The 25,810-nt window shown below is 41.5% G+C and overlaps 1 protein-coding gene across 2 annotated transcripts in view; it reads left to right on the top strand.

Annotated features, from left to right (window-relative positions):
• Positions 1-21,710, top strand: part of NDUFS4 (NADH:ubiquinone oxidoreductase subunit S4) — a 45,013-nt gene extending 23,303 nt beyond the window's left edge. For both annotated transcript variants that reach the window (XM_083703738.1, XM_083703739.1), the window contains exons 3-5: positions 15,841-16,013; positions 17,345-17,418; positions 21,496-21,710. In XM_083703738.1, coding sequence (XP_083559864.1) covers positions 15,841-16,013; positions 17,345-17,418; positions 21,496-21,599 — 351 coding nt within the window. In that variant the 3' untranslated portion in view covers positions 21,600-21,710. The remainder of the gene's footprint in view (positions 1-15,840; positions 16,014-17,344; positions 17,419-21,495) is intronic.
• The last annotated feature ends 4,100 nt before the right edge of the window (positions 21,711-25,810 follow it).

The following is a 25,810-nucleotide window of genomic DNA, read 5'->3' as shown; positions in this document are numbered from 1 at the left end:
TTGACTGTTCACATTTAACGTTTAGCGCAATTTATCTAACTTTATTTCAGTCCTTCTTTTCCAGAATGCTTAACTTTCAATTTCTTTTGCATTCTTCCATCACTAATTGTGCTCATGATTATCACTTTGAAGTCTGCCATGTTGAAAGTGATAATCAAAGCCACAATTAGTGGTGGCAGATTCAACTCCGCAAGTAGTGTAGGTGAAGCAAGGGAGTAGAAAATAGAAGCCATTTGTAAATGGGCAGACCTCTGCAAACACTGAGGTGCCTTGTTTTCTATTCTGGAGAGCTTACTAATTGATTATCGGCTGTTATGTAGCAACCTTGGTGGTGAAGGTACATTTTAAAATAGCATTTGATTGATAGAAAGTGCAGTAATATGCCACATGATTTTTCTGTACAAGAACCCTTGCAAATGGGCCTTGGGGCTAGTACAGGCAAGCCATTACCCTTAAACTTTTTGAGACGGTGTGCATTTCTGTAATAGAACCATATAGCTTGCAGCCGCCCCCCCCCCCCAAAAAAAGAATGCTCCAACGCAGCCCTTTAAAAATAAATGAATAGGATTTTGAGAACAGAGGTCACGGTAACATAGTACATGCATATTTATATTTAGATAAGTATATTCAATTTTTAAAAGATTGATAATTCATTGCAATTCATTGCCTGCCAATTAATTCCCTCTTTAATTGGAATAGTGTATCTCAATTCAGCCCCCAGTGCTTGCTGCCACTTGCTTTTCTAAGTAATTACTGTTTGATTAAGCATGTGGTAGTGTTAGCAAGCTCAGCTGGCTGGCTAGTGATACAGAGCTTTCTGTAAAATGTCTGCAGGCAACAAGTTCTCCGCCAGTCGACAGACTGTAGCAGTGGCAGATCTAGCAACGAAATCAATATATTTATCCTTGTTTGTAAAAGGGTTTTATGGTCTTCCAAAAGAGAGGCTTTACATGAGAGATGCTCAATTCCCATGATGGCATTGGATCATCATTTGCTAGCTTTTCAAGTATTTTTGTGGGTCGGCAACAGCTCGTTTTGAATTACTAACCTGACAAAATACTTTTTGGTGATGGTAGCTACATTTAGTTTTCAGATTAAGGGACTGGTGAATCTGGCTTTCATTTCTTCAGTTTCTTTTCACTTTGGTACATGGCTGTGCTATCTCTGCTAGGTTGCAGGAGCGTCTGAGATTGGGGGTTATACAATTTTTCTAACATCTCAAGTGTCTGTTTTGTCTGCTCAGAGGGCATTCTTGTGCAGAGATTTCAACGCTTTAGTCTGGAGCACTGGGTCAAAGGATATGTCTCTTTAGAAGGCAGATGGGAGACCTTTTTATTCATGAAGTAGCATTTCACTTTACATCAAAGAATAGTAGGTTTTCAGACCGCATTATGATGGAAGTTCAGTGCAGCCCTTTAAGAAGACATGCAACATATCAATCTGTTTTAGATACTTTGGGAGACACTTGTCAGAGTAACTTTGCAAGGTTTCAAATTTGCTATCCAGAACCACTCCAATCCAGCATTAGTTTAATGCTCACAGAAGATTTCTGTGCATTCATTCCCTGTAGTATCAGGAACCACACATGTAATTTCTGAACTTAATTTCTGAAATCAGAACCATATGAACAGTGCAAAGTAGCTTTCTTGGGGTGGTTGGGCAGGAGAAGGCATGCTACAAGACTGAATCCAGCCCCTTCCCCTGTTCTGAGGAGGTGACAATTCTCGTACCTTCCATACAAATGGCTGAGATTGTCATTGTCAATAATAAATGTCCCTTTAGCACTCCTTTTAAAGAAAAGCCTTTTGTTTTACAATTAATTCCAGAAATAACACAGAATTCTAATTGTTGGGGTCTTTTAATAAGAGCAATTCCATAACAACTCCCTGAGGCGGCAGAATTCCCTATCCTTGTTGAACACCCCTCCAATATCTTATTGAATTTTTCTATTAAAGATTCTTCAGCTTCCCTGCAGAAGTTTTTCATTAATTAGCTACCTACAGTTAGAGCTTCCTCTGAACTAATCTAGTGTCTCATTGCAACCAGCTACAAACTAAATGTGCTCATTGAGCCTCCCCTCTAATATTATATATTTCATTATTTATTTATTTTTTGAAATTATGAATTTCACATATTTGGATTCAAATAAACTGGATCTTGTCTGGTTTATTTGAATCCACCTTAAAATATGGGTTCAAGCATACAACCAGAAAGATAACAAAGTGCTGCAGCTTCTTATGGAAGGCCGGGGGCAATGGCTTCCTGTGATATTTCAGGTCACCTTTTCCCAACCTCAGTTACCGTTGGACTACAATTCCCAACATTCCATACTGGCTGAGGCTGATGAGAGTTGTAGTCCAAGATTGGGAAAGGCTACTTTAGGTCATATGTGATCATGCTTCAGCTGGTCTATAGTATTACCTCTTTAATGTGCCCCCACAGGTCTGTAATATGTCAGGGGTGTTGCATAGGAAGCATATAAGCCCTCTTGCCTTTCTGTGGGGCTGTTTCGCCTACAAAGCAGTTGACAAGGCCAGGCTGAGTTCAGCATTAGGAGGAGTGTCTGGAGGGGCAATGCAACCAGACACATTCCTTTCCCCCCTGCTACTAGAGATCTGTGTGGCAGGAAGAAGGATGTTGGGGTCTGCCAGTGCAAGGGGGAAATCTGTGTGGGTTTTGTTCAATACATTTTTAAATTCAGTTTTGCTTCCCTAAGAGAGTTGAAATCTTGCCACAATTTGGAAAAGACCTCCTTAATTTGGATTGGCTTTTGCTGAATTTGGAAAGTTATTTATTGTTTATTTTTGTTACTATATTAAACAATAGAGAGAGAAAACCTCTAAGTTGCTCGCATAAACACAACAAAAGACGACTTCTACAACAAAGAGGTTCCTGTTTCTGTTTTGTAATCGGGGCAAGGGAAAATTTAAAATAAATGTTAACAAATGTATTGGGTATTTACAGTTGCTGAGAGGAGAAACTGGGGGGGGGGGCACCAGAGTACTTCTGGTATATAATAAATATGAGTTAGGAAAACAGGCTTCTAGTAGTAGTGTTTAATGGGGACTTGAAAGTTCTAGGCATTAATTAACAAAACAAAGTGAAAGTTTAAACTGTTAATAGCTGTGACATCCCTAAAGCATAGCAGTGCAGAATGCTAACACTAACAGTTCTCTATTGTGTACTATTTTAACAGGGTAACTGTGTCAGTTCTTCCTAGCTCCCCCACCTGCTGTCTTTGGAAATAATCTTCATTACTTGGTGCTTGTTTTTCCGCTTTCATTAACAATGCCTATCACAGCATGAAAGTGAAACATCTCTCATTACTCAAAACGGGGAAGAGTGGGGGGAAAATATATTGACTGGCAAAGGTTGGGGGCACAGCATCTAATACTTCTACTTCCTAAAATATTTCATATTAACGCTTGCAAGTTAACGTAAGAGGACCTTCTAAGCCACTGCAGAGGCTGCTCTAGAGTAGCCTTCAGTAACCTCCATGTGTTTTAGGCTAGCTGGAGTTAATAGGAGTTGTAGTCCAAAATGTCTGAAAGGCTCCAGGTTAGTGCAGGCTGTTCTAGACCCAAAATCTTTGCCCACACTGTTTACTCTGTGGCAGATGCGTAGTTGTGTTCAGCTCAACCTTGTGTTTATTGATAATGCTTGAAATTGGCATGTTGGACCCTTTTCCTATTTCCTAAACTGCCCTAGCCTCTTGCATGTGAACATTTAAAAGCTTTATGTATGCCTTGTGGCCTGTCTTCCCACACAGTTACACATTAGTGGGAGAACCTGCCTTTAATTCTGTGGTTAAGTCTGTGTCCAGGGTAGCTGTCTACCAGCTCCATCTGGTGTGCCAATGGAGACCCTACCTGCTTGCACACTGTCTTACCAGAGTGGTACATGCTCTGGATATCTCCCACTTGGATTACTGCAATGCGCTCTACATGGGGCTACCTTTGAAGGTGATTTGGAAACTAACAGAAACTACTCTGTGGCTACTAGAGTGGCAACTGGAAGCAGCCACCAGAACCATATAACACCGGTCCTAAAATATCTATATTGGCTCATAGTATGTTTCCGAGCACAGTTCAAAGTGTTGGTGTTGACCTTTAAAGCCCTAAATGGCCCCGACACTGTATACCTGAAGGAGCATCTCCACCAACTACACTACTTTCCAAATACATTTGAAGGCAGTCAAATGTATACTGGGAATTTTTTAAGGTTTGATGTTTCATTATGTTTTTATATTCTATTAGAAGCTCCCCAGAGTGGCTGGGGCAACCCAGTCAGATGGGCAAGTGGGGTATAAGTAATATAGTAGTAGTAGTAGTAGTTATTTTTTTAAAAAAAAATTCAATAGCTTTTAATTGAGTTGGGAAGACACTGTTTTGAGACCAAAGCTTTCACAGAAAGATGTCTATGTCCAAGAAATAAGTTCAGTAAAATCCATAACTCTTCCCACCCCCCTTTATACAACCCTTTCTCTCTTCAGGCATGCTTTACCTCTGCAATGATCACAGGTTCATCAATCACTTTAGCCATGTTTAGGTATAATCATGCATGATCAGAATACTAAATTGTGGGGAGAGCCTCCATGAGCACAGCAGACTCTGCAACCCCAGCACATGGAGGGCAATCCCAATTTGACAAAGTGGGTGAAGCTAGCTAGCATGTCCATTCTCTCCCCATTTCACCATTCTAATTATATAAAGAGAACAACACCTCAGTAGTTGCTCCATGCATCTCAGGATGACACTCCAATACACTGTTCTCATGATCGTACCAAAGCTAGAACTTGCTCTGACATCACTACGGAAGAACAATATAAGACAATATAAGTTATGAGAATGATAGAGAATATTATTGCAGGGGGTTGGACTAGATGACCCCCAGACCCCCTTCCTATTCTACAGTTCTATGATTCACTGTCAGCTTTGTGGAGGCCATTGATAGCTGTGTTTTTGATCAACAGTGTAAATGGTATGCTATACAGTGGAGTCAAAAGAAATCCTGTGCAACTCCCCTTAGCTGCTCTATAGTCATAGTTTCTTCTTTTTTAACCATTATTCCCTGATTTTTAAAGCAGAAAATAATGCTCATTGTGGCACAGAATGGCAGCAGCAAGGTAGCAGTGGCAAACTGCCAGAATCTGCAACTGAGCATATTTGGTGGGAAATTGCTCATGATTGGCCTTTCTCAGGTTTGTGTAGCATGGTGCTTCTTTTTGGGAAGATGAAAATTCAGAAATCTATCTTTTTGCCTGCATGTCTAGTCTGACAGTTCCTTTTGTGTTGAACCTCGCTGCTGGTTTTCTTGTGTTTTGTCTGAAAAACTCAAGCACAGCAATGCATATACTTAAAGCCTGTGTGTGTGTTTGGAGTGGATGAAAAATTTGGGTGTCTGCCTGCAGAGCAAGCAGTTTTGTTCCTTTCTTTCTGAGGTAGGGGTATAACTCACAATTTCCAAACACCTCATTCTCTTGATGAAATTGTATGGAAGGGTTTAATGTGCACAGGTAGTTAGAAATATTTGTTGGCAGGATCTTAGTGTACCTGTGGATAAATACAGCAGTGGTGATTTTTTTATTTTTAAAGAAATCTCTTAAGCACCAAATATTTCAGGGGTTACCAGGGCTTATACTTTTTCTCTGTTTTTGTTATAGTTGCAGGGGAGGGAGAAGACAACGAGGGACACAAAAGCAAACATTACTGTTTCACTAATTTGTTATATGAAACAAGCAAAAGAGAAGTAAGGTAGTCTTGGTTTGATAGTCCCTCTCCCTCAAAATTTTTTTAATGCTACTAATGCCTGTGATGGTGTCAGGCTGGGTTGTTAAGCTTATAGATTGTTCTTACTGATAGTATGGCTAAAACCAAAGAGCCTACAGACACATCTCTTCAATCTCAGATCAAGTGACATCTCTTGGATACCTGAAATTGAGCATTAAAGAGCAAAGAGCTGTTTTTCCTGGGAGAAAGCAGTGGGGCCAGAGGAAGTGTGAATAAGCCCTAGTGTGTTATGCTTTTATGATGCATTATTGAAACACCATAGGTATTCACAAAAAGGGGGAAGGAAGTAATTTGCAAATCGTCCCTGAAAATGGGGGGCTGATCCCCTCTGTCAGAAATTCTGTTTTTGCTTTCTTTGGTTCCTACTGCTGTTTTTTCTTTAGGGAAAATTCAGTGACAACTCTTGTTGGGTTGTCATCAAGATGGGATCTCAGGTCTCTAATATTTTGCCCCTCTAGTGAACACGGGATAGGCAAAGGAGAAGTAAGTTGATAGCAAATCTTCAGCCATATTTTGCATTCTCATTTGTGCACGTTTGTGGTTTAATGCATATATGGGTGAGGCTTGGACTAGATTGTTGTGAATATGAAAACTATGAGTAGGAACTGTGGTAGAGCTTGTTTGTGTGAATTGCTCTTTAATATTCACCCCTTCCTTGATGCTGTTCCTTCAGTACTTTTGTGTGGCAGGGAAGCCATTACATTGCAAATGGTTCAGGTAGGATGCTATTTCTGGGCAGATCAGTGCCCAGTGATGCATGAAAGCTTGGTGTTTCGTTCCCTCCTGGTCATCTCCAGGTGCCTGTGGGGAAATACAAGCATGAGCTGGGTTATACATAGATACAGTAACCAGGCCAGCAGCAATGTTAGTGATTGACAGAATTTTTTCCACCACAGTATTTATGGAAACCACTGCTAACAATATCTTTGTACAGCATGCTGACATTTCTCCCAAAGATTCCCTATTGGGAGATAGACAGAAGGGATCAAATGGAGAAAAACCACAGCTGCCCTCCATGTGGGAATCAACCCAGAATTACTGTATGAATGTTTATGTAGCAAAAAGACAAGCGTTTGGGTATAGTAAGTAATTTCTTGAAGGCTAATGCGCTTCTCCACTGCTTGTACTGTTTGAATCAATTAGTTACATACCTGCTCATGTTAAGTGTTTATTCTGTAGACTTCCCTTCCTCAAACCTCATCCCAGAAGACAATAGGGAAAAGCATTGAGAAATGAAACAGTTTCACCCTCAAAAAGCCACACAAACAATTTTCAGGAGCAGTATCATGGAGGCAGACACTGTAGTTGTCCCAGTCGTATGTTTTTCAACTCCATGCTCTTGAATTTTGTTTTTAAACTTCCAGTGCTTGTCCTGGCACAGTCTGTTTTAACCAACTCCGTTGCAACATCTTAGTGGTCTATTTAAAATATGAGGCATGCTAGCAAATTTGTCTAAACTTATCTAAAGTAGTGATAACCATCTCTTCAGTCCCTATCTTTATATATAAAATAGTATAAACTGTGGAGGTTAAGTAGGTTGGGCAACCGGAAGTAATTACTAAGTCCAGTGTGGTTTAATAAAGGCAGAGGCTAATTATTCAGTTTTTTATTTAAGTGAAATGGTGCCAGAAAGGAGGCTCCTGCAGAGCAGCTGCACTCCTTCAGTGTTACCCTAATTTACCACAGACACAACTGTCACAAACAGAACTTTTAAACTTGATATAATGGAAGTTAGGGGGCTTTTGTCTGGAGTGCATGCAGAAGAACCCTTTTATACAAATCAACCGGCAGATGATGGACAATGATGAAAATTTGATTCTTTGAAGTCATAATGGTCATTGAAATGTGTGAAATTCTGGCATTGAAAAGAGGGCAACTAGCAAGGCTCTGAATCTTGGGTGGCTGCTGGAAGCTTGCTGGGAGGTTTTCTGCATTTTGACATCAACTTCCCATTGCTTGTTCCCGGCTTCCTTTTATTTAGAGAGGAGGAAAATGTTAAACAGTAGATATTTGCTCTCATGGGTTCTGTACAATCTCTGGTGGTCATATTTGTGTGCTCTGTCGTTATGCAAATGTGAAATTGTTATATGTTCCTGATTTTGTGAAACAAAAACTGCTGATGCCCAAAGGTTGTGGGGGTAGGAGGGTGGGTTTTCTATTGTTTCTTCTCTGTGGCCATATCATTGTCTAGAAGCTTACATTACTAATTTTCCCCATAACAAGGTGGCTGAAGTAATACAATTACTCTCAGAAATGAAGCAGAACACTAAAGATGAAACTTCTTCCATGATTTTGGAGGGAGTGATCTAATTTAAAAGTAGCCCACTTCTTCTGCTTTGAGTGAAAATTAAAGGTTAGAACCCTAGAAATTGGTTTCCTGTTGTTGTTGTTTTACAGTTGTGTTATGAGGTATTTCATTATTAAAATTCCTCTCTTTGTTCCCTGTTCTTAAAAGCGCCTCTCTTATATCACTCCACCTGAAAACCTGCTTCAAAATGGAAAGAATCATCTGCCATGCCAAACAGGATTCTAGTTCATTATATATGCAAAGCACCAGTTTTTTGTTTTCTATATTTTGAAGATACACACACACACACCCCTACATAATATCAAAGAAATCCCACAGGTGCTCTGCTGTCAGCATTTGAAAATGAATGGACACAGAAAGCTTGGAATTGTTAAGCACAATACTGCTAAATGTATAAAAAGGTATTTTTTAAAAAATAAATTAAGAAACCCAACTCTTTCCCAACATCTTTGTTTCAGAAAGTTGGTTCACAGGTAGTTTTCACTGAGAACTTGAACTCGGAACAAAGCGCTGGAGACACAGTAGAGAGTTGGACTTAGTTCTTTTCAAGTATTATATTGTTTTTAATGGCGTCTTGAAGCGGGAGCTTTAGCCCATTGAAATGTCGCTAAAAGGACAGGTTCTTCTGTCAGTAGCTGAAGCTGTGTGGATGAAATGATCACAATAGAGTGTTGTAATGCATTTTCAAAGTGTGAGAAATCAGTTTGTCTAGACTGAGAGTGCGCCTACAGGGAATAGGAATTTTAGAGCTTCTGTGCTCTTTAGGTGTCAAGTATGTGAGATGCCAAGCCTTTATTCCATATCTTTGGCAACAGCTCAGCAATGCTACAGTACCTTACATGTCTAGTGCAAGCAAAAACAGCAATTCTGTGTCAGGACAACTCAGGGCTTCACAATCCAGAAACTCATTGTCCTAAACAACTGTCTGTTCAATTGCCAGCTTTAAACTAGGGGAGGGAGGAGTGTGTATGTGGGGAGAGGGGAGGGGAGATATCAATAAACAATTGCTGTATTCCCAGAAGGCATGGAAACTTTGGCTGTAATGAATCAAAAGTACAACGAGCTAGCAGCATCATGCAGCTATTTTAAATTATTAAAGCAGGCCCTGTTTTTCTTCTTGCTCTGAAAAAGAGGCTTTCAGAAGGATAAATCCCTTGCCACCACTAAAGGGTTTTTTTTTTCTCTTTAGTTGCAGCCAGTCAAATACCATGGTATCTACGGCTTGACTTTTTCACGTTAGACTAGACCTTTTTCTTCATTAGAAGTAATTTTTAAGCATAACAAATCTTCCAAGGGCAGCATAGTCCTATTGTAAAGCTATACACTAGTTTTAAAATAACTACAGAAAAGGCCCTGCAGTGGATTGACTGGATGGGAGTGAGGCAAAGAGAGACTTGATGCTGTGCACCTAGGACATAGCATAGCTTTCTTTAGTTGTTTAACTTCCAGTAGTGAAGAAGTCCTCATCTCTGATGTGCTGCTTTTCAGTAGAAATATCCCCTTCTTGTGACCTACTTTCCCCATCGATTTCTGGGGAGAGGAGAGACTGGATTCTATCCTCCGCCACCGAGTCGCGAAGGAGATTCCTCTCCAGAGTTCCCTTGGCTTCTTTTGCAAGTCCGGCTACTGCAGACAGCAGTTGGCCTCTATCTAGAGCACATCTTCCATGTACTCAGGACCAACAAGAGATGTTCTTTGGGGTGGCAGGGGACGATTCGCTGTTGCTCAGAACTGGGGAAGGAGAAAAGTTATGATTACTATGTCTTATGAGAATATAAAGGACAGAAATGTGATTGCATTCAGTGGTGACCTAATTCTAATAGAAAACACTTCTGCTTGTGCAAGAATATCAATTCCGATCTACCCACTGCAGTTTCCTGCTCCCCACAGGCCTGCTGTTAAGAGCTGGGTGACTCTCTGGAGTAGCATGTGGGATTTTGGTACAGAGGGTTGAAGAAGAAAAGAATGGAGACTAGCCATGGACAAGCACTTTCTGCTAGCATGAAGCCACTGTTGGCTACAACCCACAGATTATAATCCAAAGCGCCATGTGTACCAGGATTGTACTTTCACTTTTGACGTGAGGAAAGCACCTGGGAAGATCACCTGGTATAGTGGTAGTCTAAAGACCAATGCATGTTTAGCAACCATGGTAAACAGGAGGCCTCCATGGCATGCTTTTCCCATAGAGATGGTGAGTCACGTATAATCGTATCTTCTCACTTATATCTGACAATGTAAAACAGAGATTTACCTGTTCAAGTATCTTAAAAAATATGACACACTTTGTGGGAGGATTCCCCTACCTGCATGTGTTTGCAAAAAAAAAAAATAAGCAGCCATGATTTGTGTACTGCAGAAGCTAACACAGAAAATTCCTTAAAAACCTGCTATTTTTTGCAAATTTGAGAGTGTGTAAGCTTATAATACTATCATGCTCCTTAGTGTCTCCACATGCAAATGAGGTGGATGCAGGAACAAGCCTAGGGAAACTGTTGAGATATATCAAACTAAATCATTTAGTTTTGTGGAACTGGGGAGGAAAGCGTACAATGTTGCAGGAGGGGGGCAAGATCGGGGGAGCCAAAAAATCGGGAGAAACTGAGCTGCATGGACCCTTGGAGGATTCTGGGGATGAGCAGACAGGAGTTGAAGCCTCTGTGCAAGCGCAAAGAAGGGAGAGGTAACACTGGAGTCGGGACAAAAGTGAGCAATTGGCTTGGCCTCAAAATACATTTGGAGGTGGGACTGGCTGAATAGAATGCAAGCAGTGAAGCAAGTTTATTTTGCTTAGCACTGGTACACTGTGGGGAGGGGGCGGTAGAAAAGAGAGTATGAGTGGAATGTGAGCTGTGAAGCAAGCATTCCACCCAGACAACTCCAGGAGCTATGTTCCATGTGAGCCAGGCTCTCATCCCTAATATTACTTAATTTTTCTTCTTAAAAAAAAGATACAAGGACATCAGGACTATGCATTTTCACACTTCTGGAACAGTTGTGGTCCTGAAGTCCTTGCACGTGTTTTGGGTGGTATGGGAAAAAAAGAGGGAAATACGATAGTGTGTGCAGGGGGGCAGCAAGCGGGCTGGGAGTCATCTGTGAGTTTGAACAAATATTAGCAAATAGGGAAGGTGGGAGCTGATTGGCAGGGAGAACATATTTTGCAAAGCTATAGCTGACCGCTCACAAAAGAAATAGATTTTGCAAAAAAAGGGGTTGGGGAGTTTCTGACACTAGGGAATTTTTTTTTTTTTTTTTTTTTTTTTTTGGAGTGATAGCTAGCTAAGACATACACAAGAGTAGACTCATTGAAATCAATCCACTTAAGTTCGCTTGTTTCAGTGGATTGAGCATGACTTAGTTGGCTACCACCTCTTGTACAGTGGTACCTCGGGTTACATACGCTTCAGGTTACAGACTCCACTAACCCAGAAATAGTGCTTCAGGTTAAGAACTTTGCTTCAGGATGACAACAGAAATCGTGCTCCGGCAGCGCAGCAGCAGCAGGAGGCCCCATTAGCTAAAGTGGTGCTTCAGGTTAAGAACAGTTTCAGGTTAAGAACGGACCTCCGGAACGAATTAAGTATTTAATCCGAGGTACCACTGTATATGGTATGAAAAACCACAGAGCGATAAAAGAAGTGCTTCATGGAGAAGTGCGCGAGAGAATAAATAAATGCAAACAAATAGGCAGCGTTACTTTTTGGGATGCTGCATTTTTACATTGGAAATAAATTAAGGGGTGGTGGTTGTGGGGTGCTTTATGCTGCCTCTGCCAGTGCCCTCAGTAGTCATGTGTGTGTCCCCTGTGCTGCTGCCATCTGTGTGTTCAGTGGTCATGGGGCTCTTCATGCACACTGGTCCTCTATACACAAGGGGCATCCTGGTCCATTCTAGAGATGGTACAGCCCCTTTTCACATGTGCCAAACATGGCTGCCAGGGCTCCGCCATATAGCCCCTGCAACTCTCTCTTTGATTCTTTAAATAATTCAATATTACTGGGGTAGGGAAATAGATGTGCAAAATATGGCTGCAGATGATCGTCTCCCCCACCTGCTCTGCAGTTATAAGTAACACTGAACAGTGCTCCCTTACTTGATGAGCATGTAGAACAGCTATGGGGTACCTCTGGCCCTCTAGATGCTGCTGAACTGCAACTGCCATCATCCTTGGCCACGCTTGCTCAGGCTGCTGGGCATTACAGTCCAGCAACATCTGGAGGGCCAAAGGTTCCTCATACCTGATGCAGAGGACCCAGAAGCAAGCTTGCAGGTTGTAGTAGGGCACCCCTGGAGCCAGCAAACTCCCAACATGTGCTTGCAAGGGCAAGGGCCATGTTGTCTTCCCCAACAGCTGAGCTCCCAACATAGATGGTCAGTAGGAGAAATGGAAACTATGCTGAGGGTGTGAGGAAGGGAAGAGATTGCTTCCTTGATGTTGGCCCAGTGTGATGTAGTCAGCAACCACTCTTGATGGCTTTGTGCTGCTTGAAAGGGCAAAGAAAAGCCGAGAGACCAAAACCCAGGATCTCTCTCACTTAAGACCATGCATATACCCTGCGCACTGAGCTGTCGCACTTGGTGGAGGAGATCGGGGTATTCTTTCTGGCTCTCGCTTTTCCATCCAAAATACTTGTTGCCTCCAGGCAACCCAAATAGTGTGCTTTTGCTCGTGCCTTCCTTGTCTTCCGTTGATCTTCTGCCTTTTTCCCAAAGAGCTGGGCAGCTCATGCTGAAGCCTCCTATAAGCTTTGTTGTAAAGAGCATTTTTTCTTATTTCATAAAATTTATGTGCCACTTGGTTGTTAAAAAAAACCCAAAACCCTCTTGTGTACAAACACACCACCCCATCTCTGTCTCTCTAACAAAAAGAGAGACTTGAATCGTATCATTTGAATATATGTGACACACCCTCAAACCAGTAAAAATGAGTTTTGCATTTTTATTCTTCCTTAATATCTTCTACTTCGTTTTTCATGTTTGTTTGGTTTTTTAAAAAAATGCCTCACCTTTTGGAAGTTAATGAGAACTGGATTCCTTTTAGTCGGTGACCTATAAAGGATTCCCCCCGCCTTCTTTTTTTTAATATGTCCTAATCCCAAGGATATGTTAATATGAAAGCGGATGTATTATTGCTAGTTGATTTCTATAAACAGACATGTTGGAACAATCAAGCCTCGCCTTATTTTTTTCTGCAGGTAAAACACGTTGTGTGAAGCCTGACAATTGGTTGCCCAACCAAACAACTTTTCAGATATTTCTTTTTTTAGCCATCAAATGCCAATCTGTCAGGAGAGAATGTAGTTTTGTGTGTTGCAACATTTTGACTAATAATTGGTGTGTCTTCATATTATGACTAGACTGGTATTCAACATAAACACTACTTGCACTCAAAGAAAACATTTATGATTAAATTGTTAAAATATTTTGACAGTTTGCTTTAGGTAGTCTGAGCTCAGCTTTTGTGCCGTTGTTGTAATTTCCTGTGGGGTTCCCCCCCCCCCCTCCTTGGTTCTAAATGCAAGACAAACATTTCACACTTGGCAGTTGTGACTGATCTCTCTGAGTTTATTTTATAAAGTGAAGCAAAAAAAGGGGAGGAAGGGGATAGAAGACGGGCCTCCTGTTTTCTTTCTTTCTAAGGATGGTCTGGTGAGAATATGAAGAGCTTTTAAACTCTGTGACAGAAGAGACTCTGAAGTTGGTAGCTGGAGGCTTATTTTAAAAATCCCAATGTGCTATTTAGACTTGTTTGCCTCCTCAAATTTAAGTCATGTCATCACTGGTTTGGATTAGTTCTGTCTGCCTGCAGTTGGACCTGTACCAGATCAGCCTTTTGTTCCTGGAGAAAGGCAGCGGAAGACAGTCCAAGCCTCTCCCATTGGCATTGTCCATGCAAGAATCTAAGTAGGCGGCAGTTTTGAGTTACTTCTGCTAGCTTAATGTGGTGGCTTCTGCAGGAAGTATTTGATGATCCACACTTTTTTTTTTGTCAACAGCTGTTAAAGGACTAGGATTGCTGTGCAAATTATAGAGAACTGCTGGGAGGCTTTCCGTAAAGTTTACTTTCATAGCCTGACCCAGTCACAAGAGCTTGAGATGGATATAATACTACCGCACCAGTGTAAAGAGACAGTTCTCTGTCCCGCAGGATCTCACACATAATTGAATAAAGGGCGGGGAGCAGGTAACACAAAGGGCTTGAGATGGATACCTTCCTGTTGGTTAAATTTGGCCCGCTCCTTGCATCATACAGCCAAACCCTCTCTTTCCACACCATCATTCTATCAATCCAGTTTTCTCACTGCCTTTCCCCTCTCAAACCTTAACAGAATGCATACAATGACACTATTGCCTACAGTAAGTTCCTAGCAGCGTTCAAAATTCGCCAGGCACATTTTACACCTGGCTAGTGGCCACTTGTGACCCATGCATGCCTCCTTGGATCTTGACTGTTTGCACACACTGGCAACACATCCTGTAGAATTTTATCTGTGATATTTTATCTGCACAATCAGAACATGTTTCAGGAACCAAAAAGTTGTATTGAAAAATACATTTTTCAAGCTGTTTGGCTCAAAATGGCAATTAGACATTCCGTTTTGGTGACTGCACCCTTGGTTTAGGAGCCATTCCGCACCTAGCTTTCTAACACTGGTTACACTGACTTTTCAGGTTCCCATTATGTGCCTTTTTAAAAACCTGAATAATAATAATAACTCAGCATTTATTTTTTAAAAAAACAAATTTTTACTAATAAAAAGTAACATGGGAGGCACCCTCTTTTCTGCAATGCTGCTTTGTAGCAACAAGACAGATTATATTTTAAACTGGTTAATTTCTTCCAGCAATGCTTAGGATCCAAAAGGGTTATATGAACACTGCAGGCTGTTTGAATGTTTCTGCTGCTATTGCAAACCCCTTCACAGCCCCAAAAGACACTCCTGAAAGTTGGGGAGCCTTTGAAATAGCCTCTGATGCTGCACGGGAAACTGCATTTGGAGGAGGAGAGAGAACCCTGGTGTAGATCTGGAAATCTTTGAGTGCACTTGCAAGTCTTTAGATTTCAACCAGATTGTGTTACAGTTCATAACTGCTTTATCAAAGTATTCAGAAGCCTCAGTATGGCATCCAAAACTGTCTATGAAGTCAATGTTTTCAAGTAATCTTGCCCAAATACTTGCCTCAACCTAGTTTGGAATTTCTGACTCGTCAGGTTGAAACCATATCCTTCCACACCTGCCCATACACCACTTGCTACCAAGCAGCAATGACCGAGGTTGGTACAGCTAGTCCAAAACAAGATGCTCAGCACTGACAGCCACAGGAAAATAGGTTTACAGCAGCCCATTCAAATCCGTCTCTGCAACCCCCAATGTCTAAACGTCTCATCCACTTCTATTGGGATTCAAACAAGACTCTACAGAGAGCAAAGAGAGTCTCAAAAGAGTGTGTTTACTTGCAGGTTAGTTTAATTCAGAGGGAGGAATTACATGTAACACTAAGGGCAATGGATAGAACAGTCTAGAAGAAAGAGGTTTATCACTTCTGGGTTGGATTTAACACTACCAAAAGTCCTTGCACGGGTCTGCACTAGTGGGAGCAGTTGGTTAAATCCAACCCAGAAGTGATAAGCCTCTTTCTTCTGGATTGTTCGTATCATTTCTCTGGATGGAAATGACATATTTTAAGAAGAGGAAAGTAACCTGTTTATTCTTCTTTTTTCTCTCCCCCCCCCCCCAGGACATTTCACCTTTAACAGGTGTACCAGAGGAGCATATCAAAACCAGAAAAGTTCACATTTTTGTTCCAGCCCGTAATGCCATGCAAGCTGGTGTTAACAATACAAAAAAATGGAAGATAGAATTTGACACAAGGGAGCGCTGGGAAAACCCACTGATGGGCTGGGCATCTTCGTAAGTATAAAATAGCTGGCAAGTTCCATAGCTGGTAGGCTGTTAAGTGCTATGGAGCTTTATTCTCTGACCTTTTGAATCTACATTCTCTCATCTGTCTGTCTGTCTTCACCATCTCCGAAGAATCCATCAGCTGATATTGCAGTGAGGCTTGGTAGACAGGCTGTTGCAGATCTTCTGGCTGCCACTGGTGTTACTGCTTAAATGGGACATCGAGAGACAAGATTCTAATTCCAAGGTCCATGCTCAGTTTCTGCTAACGCAGAACTGCCTGTGCATCAAGAGGGCTTTCTTTTGCCTCCTCTCAAAGCAAGCAAGTTAGAAACTTTCAAGTACAGAGGCATGGCATTAGCTCTCAGCCTTAATTTCCCCATCTGTAATATGAGCACAATACTCATGATCCACTGTATTGAGGGACTGAAAGATTACCAAGATAATGTATTGAAATTATTTAAATAAAACACACGAAGCATTATATTTGCAATGCTCGTTGGGAGACCAGATTTCCAATCCCCACTGAGCTATGTACCCATCAGGTGAATTTGAGCCAGTCGCAATCTCTTGGCTTAACCTGCCTCACAGGGTTGTGTTGTTGGGAGGATAACATGGGGATAGGGGAGCATGTATGCCATCATGCGCACCTTAGAGGAAAGGTGGGATAGGAATGTAGTAAAACAACAACAACAACAACAACAACAACTAAGTATTATTTTGGGAGCAGATTTATTCTGAAATTAGATTTTGGAGGATCTTTCACTGCACATTTGAGAAGAGATCTTAGCAATTCAATGAACTTAAATTTCAGCAACAGTTACAATAAGTGTGTGTTGCAGTGACACTGATAATGGAGCTCACTCTGCTGCCCTAAATATGTTCAGTAACATATTTAAATTGCTGTCGCCCAAGGCAGACTACAAGGGGCTGGAAAATACCTTCGATTTCCTTCTCCACCTAATTTGATACTGAGTGACCTCCAAAATGAGTTGGTGTATGTTTGTATGACAGTAGCATGCGGCGGCATCTCCACAGAATTATGTTCAATTCTGTGTTTAAAAGGCATGGTAAAAAACAATCATGTTCACAATCAGTCTTTGCATATAAAGTTAGCAAGTTAGTTCAGCATCTCTAAAGAAGATAACTGAATATTCTGCAAGCATCTGTATGTTGCATGCCAAAACACCGTTTTAATAATGATGCAACCATGTCCTCAGTGAAAGGGTCTGTTTCCCCATTTTGTGACCTTGGGATAAGTTTTCATATAAATTTTGTGATGGGGAGTGGTATTTAAAATGATGTAAGCAAAGAAATAACTAAACATTGATATTTTGCAGCGCGGATCCTCTGTCCAATGTGTTGATGACCTTTTCTACGAAAGAAGCTGCTATAGCCTTCGCTGAAAAAAACGGTATGTGCAGACCACACTCCATGTAGTGCTTTGGTGGCACACTGGCTGCTTCTGCCGCTTAATGGGAAAGAGGAATCCATTGTTCTCCTACCCACCAAGTGCTCTGCCCGGTTGTGCTCCACAACTATCCCTGGCAGGTTTCTCCATCATCATCATCATCATCATCATCATCATCATCATTTTTTATTTGCATGCCGCCTTTCCACAGTTAAAAAAACGATGCTCAAGGCAGCTTACAGCATAACAAGATTTACATAATTACAAGTCATAAACAATAAATAAACCACATCAAAAAAATACACAGCCAAATGGGAAACAATTTCCATATAAAGCAAAATCTAAAACTAAGAATACAGCATTAATATCACAGTTTAAAATGACATAGGTAAAAACAACAACAATTTAAACAAAAAACAAAATGGAGCCCTCTCTGCCCAGCAGCGGCAGCAGTCCTTTATAGAGGCCATCAGATCCCTCCCTGGGCCAGGTGGTGAGCGGCACCCAGCCTTGAATGCTCATGCCTGACTCAGGGATTGCCTTGTTTCCTGACTTTTGCTGTCCCAAGCCACATTCTTTGCTACTGTGAGAAATTTGAATTTGGAAAAATAATTACAATATGCATTTGCATACAGACTCATCTTTTTTAAAGGACTGGCTTAAGCCCTGTGGCTTAAAGCACAATAGTTTGATGTGGCTCACAAGTCAGTGCGGGGCACACATCCTTACAGTTTTGCAAACTGGGAAGCTGGCTTCCGATACCGAGCCTGTCTAGTCAAGTTGCATGGGATCAATTCCAATCTGTTACCTCTGAGGATGTGGACAGGCTGCTTGGACGCATGAAACCAACCACCTGTCTCCTTGATCCTTGCCCATCCTGGCTTATAAAAGCTAGCCAGGAAGGGCTGGGCGATGAGCTTTGCGGGGTGCTGAATGCTTCTCTCTGTGAGGGAGCCTTCCCAGACCCGCTCAAAGAGGCGGTTATCAAACCACTTCTTAAAAACCCATCTTTAGATTATTATTATTATTATCTGGCTCTATTTATATAAGGCTGAAAGTGTTCAACTAGCCGTCTTCTTAACGGAAATAAAACACACTTCAGATGTGTCAGTTTTCCCTAGCATAGTCTGAGGGCTTTCTGAGGAGGAGGACTTGTAAGCATTTGCAGCTCCTTAAGTGTTGGCACAAAAAATGAAACCCTTTTATCTATCTCATTTCCTGCAAATATTTGACAAGAAACTTAGTACTCTGCTCGCTAACGTGAAGAACCAAGAGTGTTGGCCTACAGCCCAGTGTAATGCGGGCGAGGGACAAGGTTTTCCCTCTGCCGGTGCCAGGGCACCTTTATCTTGGTCTACAAGTTTCACTAATTCCACAACTAGGCCTCCTGAGCACAGAGATTGGAGCTGCTTGGCAAAGATGCCAAATTATGTGCTAGTTTATAACACTCGAGGAAACAAGGGGCCATTAAACTCATTTTCACTCTCAAATTCTAGAGTCAAAAGTTGAGCTTGTCTCTAGAGGGATGAAGGCTAGTGTGCTAAACCCAAGCCTGTCTAATATCTTCCTTTTTAGCATATTTTTTTTGCTTCAGGATAAACTTTCCTTAAACGAATCCCAGAATAGAATTATGCTGAAGGTATTTTTAACTGAAACTGGAAGTTCAGCACCTTTTCTATTTGTAGGGTTTTATTTTGTGTATGTGTGCGCAGAGCATTTTTGCTCCTCCCTGCTTAGTCACAGGAGGGCAAGTAGAAGCTCATGCCTGCCTATCTGGGAGAAGGAGGGCTCCCCTGGGATCATGGCGTGACAGGACATTAACCAGGCTAAGGGATAAGAGGGAGCTGGTCTGTGCCACTTTTCCCTCGGAGAAGTTGCTCCTATAAAATTGGGTGATCTCTGGAAACATAGCTGTTACCTCGGCCCAGTACAGAAGAGATTCTGGGTGCATAAAGGAAATTCAAAATTGCATATACAGTGGTGCCTCGCAAGATGAGTTTTCCATTTTTCGAGGTGCTTCGCCAGACGAATTTCCCTATGGGCTTCCTTCACAAGACGAAAGCCCATAGGGAAATCTCTGGGGACAGCGGGGAAGCGCAGTGCATCTTCCCCACTGTCCTCGGACCTCATTCCGAAGGCTGGTGGTGGGGTGGAGGCCCTTCTCCCCGCGCCAGGCTTCAGATGGCTGTTCTGAAGAGCAACGCACTTCCCCTCTGTTCCCGGACCTGTCCTGAAGACTTGCGGTGGGAGGAGGGTTTTCCTTCCCACCGCCAACATTCAGAATGCTGTTCTGAATGTTGGCGGTGGGGACAAAAGCCCTTCTCCTCACCGCAAGCTCCGGGAACAGAGGAGAAGCGCAGCGCGCCTTCCCTTCTGTTCCCGGACCTGTCCTGAAGGCTTGCGGTGGGGACAGTTTGGATCAAAAGAAAGGATTTGCAAAAGAGGATTCAAAATTTAACATCACAGTGATACAGAATAACAAGAAATTGTTGTCCAAAACATATAATCTTTTATTGGACTGGGAATTGATGGAAGAAGAAGTGAAAGAAACGATGATTAAATGGTCTCAGGATCTCGGACATAAAATGTCTATCTAGAGCAATGGGAGAAACTCTGGCGAGAGGATATACGATTTACTGCCTCATACAATTAAAGAAAATTTTGTAAAGATGTTCTATAAGTGGTACTTAATGCCAGTTAAGTTGGCAAAGATATGCAAATTGAAATCCAACCTCTGTTGGAGATGTGAGGAAATTTAGAAATTTTGGATAGTAGTACACGAAGAACTAAAGAAGATGATGAAAATATCAATAACCAAGAAACCAATCTCCTTGGATTGATAGATAAAGAGATACCATGGTGCGGGGGGGGGGGGTGATATTTTTTCTATATGCGTACAGCTGCTAAAATAGTGATTGCTGCTAGGTGGAAGTCACAAACTATACCCACAGAGGAGGAATGGATTTGTAAACTAAATGAATATTTAATTTTGGCAAAATTAACTGCTATAATAAGAAATCAGTCGAATTAAAAATTAAAGGAGTGGAAATGTTTTGATGAATATATGGCAAAATATCGCTCAAAAAAAGATACGCTAATATGCCTAGATTAAAATGTGAAGTACAGTTTGCTTATTGCAAACTGCTTCTGAAATATTCAGCTCCACCTCAGAAACATCAGTCCGGAACACACACTTGGGCACAAAAAAAGCATATGCAGAATTCCTTCGGCCCAGGTTTATATGCATAAGATGTATATAAGAATGAAGGAAGTGTCCCTCCCTTCTACTCTCTGGTAGCCTTTAGAACCTGCTCACTGACAGAGGTTAGCTGTGTTACACTTTTGCTGAGTATCTGAATAGTCTGTTATCAAGATTGTCTGCCCTTCATTTAACCCTATCTATCAGCAAGAGACTCCCCATCTCTTTTCTGTGGTCAGCAGTTCCACCCCGGTATTATCATCATATGCAAGTCCATATGCTGAATCTGATGGGTGCAACTGGAATAAGGTTTACAGGGAGAGAAACCCCCTTCAAGAGATTAGTGTCCTTTGATTTCATCTGATTTTTTTTTTTAAGCAATGGGAGAATTGGCAGTGTCCCTGGTCTGCAGAGCAGCTGATTCTGATTAGAAGGCTGCTTAATAAATTCTCCCGAGCTCACCTCCTTGTCCTTCTGGCTTCCTTGTGGCATTGTGGTACTCTGCTACCATGCATATTTTCAAAACTTGGCCCGACATCAGAAAGAGAGGTGTAGATGCATGAGATTACAGGACTTCATGTGTCAACTGTTGGTGCTGGTCTATCAGCAGGAGCGGCGAAAGTTGGAACACACAGTGCCTGAGATCTGACAAACCTGAGAACAGGTGGAGGTCACATTTAAGGCATATCTGTCTTAAAGGATTATTGTTCTCTGCCTTTTTCAAAAGAATAAGCTAGTAATTACATATAGTATATCAAATATGTTGGTTATTTCTTTTTTGTTAGCTCTTAAAAGCTTGACGTTGCAATTGTTTGTGTTGCACTTGCTCTGTTATTGGGTGCATGTGTGTTGTTTAGAATTCTCTACATGTTTTTTCCTAGGCTGGAGCTATGATGTTCAAGAGCAGAGGATTCCAAAACCTAAATCCAAGTCTTATGGTGCAAACTTTTCTTGGAACAAAAGAACAAGGGTGTCCACAAAATAGGTTGGCATTGGCTGTCTCTGCGTCTGACTGTGAATAAAGTCAGCTGTGCTGTATTTATAGTCCATGTATAATACATCTCTTAATCTCCTAATAAATTTGACCTTTAAACTACTCATGCATCTTGTGGTGTCTATTTAAAATGTTTTTGATGTCTCCAATTGAACCTGTTACAAACTTCCCTATATTTAGAGAGGAGATTTGGGGTGTTCATACCTCTAGGAAATTGCTGTACGTGGAATTCATTAAAAGGAATGTTTGAAATGAGCTGCAACATTAAAGATCAAGCCTTGCCTTTTGGAGTAATTTTATAGTTCAATAAATGTCCATCCTTTCACACAGAAAGGCTGTTAGATGTTCCTCTGGTTTTTTCGCTTATTTATATAGAAGAGGTTAATCTGTTTAAGTGCTGGTAGCAAGCGATCTCTGCTTACTGTTTTAAGCAGTTTTGTAAACTGCTTTTCTCTGAGCATCTTCCAGTTCACTTCACTACAGCTGACTTCCTAGAAAGATTCCTTATCTGAAGACTAGCTCTGGAAGACTGAATTAAGTGTCACATTCCTATAAACCTCAGTTGCAGTCTGATTGAGAAAATATTGTAAGATCTTGTTTTTAGCTTTTGAAGATACACTCAAAGTAATGCTTAAGTGCCACAACAGAAAATTCTGCCATTGCCTGCCCTTGATTCACAACAGAGGGGCAGGCAGCTGCCAGGGACCTGACTATGCTGTTGCCATTGTGAGAGAATTTTTTTTTTGGGGGGGTCATCCTCTTGGACAGAACCCAGTGTGTTCTGAGTATTACGAAGGAGCAGTAGACCTCAAGGCAAAAACCTAGGGAAATTGCCATAGCCCCACAGGCAAAACCATTTGCTGACTTTCCAGAAGCTAAGTTCATGACAGCAACGCCCAATCCTAGCACTTTCCTGGGAGGAAAGAGCAACCGGCTCTGATGCTGTCCCTCAGGATTGCATGCCTGACCATTGACTGTGGTGGCTTGGACTGATGGGAGTTGGAATCTGACAACATCTGGATGATCAAAGGTTCTCCACCCCCTGCTATAGGAAACGGTTTTTACCTCCCAACAGCAGATGCGAATGCAGTTCTAGTTCCTTGGTGCTTCCGGACCCAGCAGCTTTGAAGGGGCAGTTCTTGTTGTCTCCTCCTGGTGCTCAAGCATGGGAACTGCATGATGAACATGTCAGCATGTTAAATAAGCAGGAGGAGATCACTGCGCACCAAAATAAATAAATAACCCAAAATCAGATCTCATAAGATTTTCTTATTAAGGCATTGAAAATTGGCTGAGGTTGGACCTGACACTGATGGAGCTGTGATCCTAACTGTTGGGGAAGCCCTAGATATCGACTACCTGGCACACCTCAACCCTGGTGCTCAGTGCAGGTAACAAGTTGCTACTGATGAAATTCTAATGACAACGATTAAAATCCTAAGCAAAAGGGTTGTGACGGGGTGAAATGCTTTTGGAGGGTGGGGTGGCTAGAAGCCACAGTGGCAGAAGGTCAAGATGGGAGGCTGAACTTCTCATATTTGAAAACATCAGTGAAATCTTGGGCTGCCAGTCACTAGCATTTTAAAAAAAAAAAAACACCAGTACATGCATGTCTTGAGCTTAAAATGTGCCAAAGCTGTAGGGAGTGATTCCAGCTTCACGGCAGTGTTACTACACTGCATAGTTTTAATGGGACAGTTTTAAACAAATGCATCCAGTAAGTGATATTGTGAAATAGAAAGCTAATCCCTCCTTTTTCTGCAAAGTATTGGTGCAGGGAAGTGGAAGTCTATATTTAGACTAAGTTCAGCATCTCCCTTTTTTTATTTCATGATTAGGGGTCTTGGTTGGCTTGAGCTCATCATTGGAGAGGTTATCTGGCAGTGTGTTAAAATGTGATGTTTGGTTACTGAACTTCAGCATCTGCCAAAAAAAGAAAAAGGCTTTATTACACAATTAACCCTCTTGTTCTGACCTCTAGGAGAAAGGAGACAGTTTCCCAAACCAACAAGAATAGTACAGTATTCTTCTGGAACAGGAAATGCCATTAAAATTGCTTTGTAGTAATGCTGGAATTATCAAAATTGCTTCTTCCCCATTGAATCCAATTATGCCGCGTTTACGCTGTGCTGCCTCTTGTTCCGCCCTGTCTTGTTCACTGAACTTTGGCAGTCCAGATGCTTATGGGGTTGCATTCAGCCCTCCAGTACAGTGTTTGGAATACTATGGAATCACTAAATTTGGGACTAAGCCCGAGAGAGACTTGAATGTCTACATTTAATCCAGAGTGGTCCTCTTATTTATATCAATGTAAGTTGACAAACCTGGTTAACAAATTGGCAAAATATGGGTGACCTGGTCCTACTATAAAGCAGTATTTGGGTATAGTTTATGTGTTGAATAAGTCACAAGTTCACTGGCTGACAACAGGTAAAACTTGTAACACTAAAGCCAAGTGTTCTGTTGGGGGAGGTAATGAATAAAGCATATATTCAGGCAGATTAAATTAAACCTTGTGCAAATGTGACTACACTGGAGATGAAAATGCTGACAGCCAGGTGACAGGCTGGTGGTCACATTATTCAGAGAAGCAGCTTTTCCACTGTCCTGCCTGCTAAAGGAAGGGGGAAGGTAAACTGCCTGGCTGACGCTGGGAGCTACAGAAGAGCTAATGTCAGTGCACTGGAAGAGTAGGCGATGTCCCCTCCAGATGTTGGACAACATTTCCCATCAGTCCCAGCCAGCATGGCCAAGAAGCAGGGATGGTGGGAGTTTTAGCCGATCAATACCTAGATGGCACCATGTAGGCGATCCCTGGTGTGCTGTCATAATCTCCATTACCAGCAGGTCAACAGTAACAGAAGCTAATGGAATGACACATTCCCACCCCGACCTCAACATCACTTACCAGACATTTTATGCAGTGCTTGCTCTCATATTGGCTGTGCAGGGAAGAAGGCACCCGTCGGAGGGCAGAGAAAGCTGGGATGTCATAATGATGTCTCTGTACACAGTGGACAAATGGCTTTCCCATTCAGGTCAAATCACACCGTCTAGGAAAAGAAAGCAACATTTTCTCCATCACTTTCCAAAGTCCTAGCGGTCAGCATGTATATGTCAGAGGCTTTGTAGGAGTGCAGCAGTTCTTAGTAGTAGCTCCGAAACTGCAGATGCTGAGCAGCACTCTTAAATATGGAGAGCAGATAATGCAAATATTACAAGAGCTGGAAAAACTAAAATAGGCCAACCTGCAGGGATTTTATTAAATCATTTAATAATTTGGTGATGGCTGATAATTAAAGATACCCTAGAATAGCACTTATATTTAAAGAAATAAAAGGAACACAGGTTAACCATAGAGTAGTTAGTAAAACTTCATTAGTAAGGGAGTCAACAGCTTAGATAAATAAAAACCAATAATAGATGCTTTTATGTGAAAAAAGTAGCAGACAGCACTTAAAAGCATAACAGGTTTAGCATTATACCAATTTAATTTGCATATGCAATACCCTGCTTCACATATTACCCAGGAACTCAGGTTTCCTGTTTTGAAATAATCCATTTAACATGCAGAAGCCCTAAAAAAAAAACAGGTTAGATACAGGATAAATATTACCCCCATTAGCTCAGAGGTAAATGACTTCCCAACAGAGTCTTAAGTATTTTCACACAATTAAATGTGGTGTAAACTGCATGTTCTTAAACTAAGCACTAGAACTTGTATATACGTTATAGGAAGAAAGGAACAGAGGATGTTACATTAGAGGCTAATGTAGAAATTCTCATGTTTTCACATGCGCCTGTTCCCCCCCCCCAAAAAAAAAAATCACAGGTGAGTCAAGGTTTTTTTAAAAAAAAATCAGGAGGAAACTGATTTTGCAGCAACTATGAACTATTTTTTAAATGGGTTATTTTAGTTTTCCATGATTTCGTAAAGAAGATTGTGGCATTCTTTGCATACCCCCTTAATGAAGCACTTGTTCCTCGCAATGACTTGGTGGTTTCCTGCTATAAACATTTCTAAGTATGCAAGGTTGAATACAGCTCATTGAAATTAAGTGAGTAACTGGACAAGTGACTCATTGCTTCTCCCTTCAACTTTGTGCTGTTAACACAAAAAGCAAGGAATATGTACTTTAATGTAATTTTTTGCAATCAACAGCCACCAGCTTTTAAGAAGAGGTGTACACAAAGCTCTTAGT

Source organism: Podarcis gaigeae, assembly GCF_964106915.1.
Source record: "Podarcis gaigeae genome assembly, chromosome: 11".
Lineage (NCBI taxonomy): Eukaryota > Metazoa > Chordata > Lepidosauria > Squamata > Lacertidae > Podarcis > Podarcis gaigeae.
This window is presented reverse-complemented; position numbering and strand designations above follow the sequence as displayed.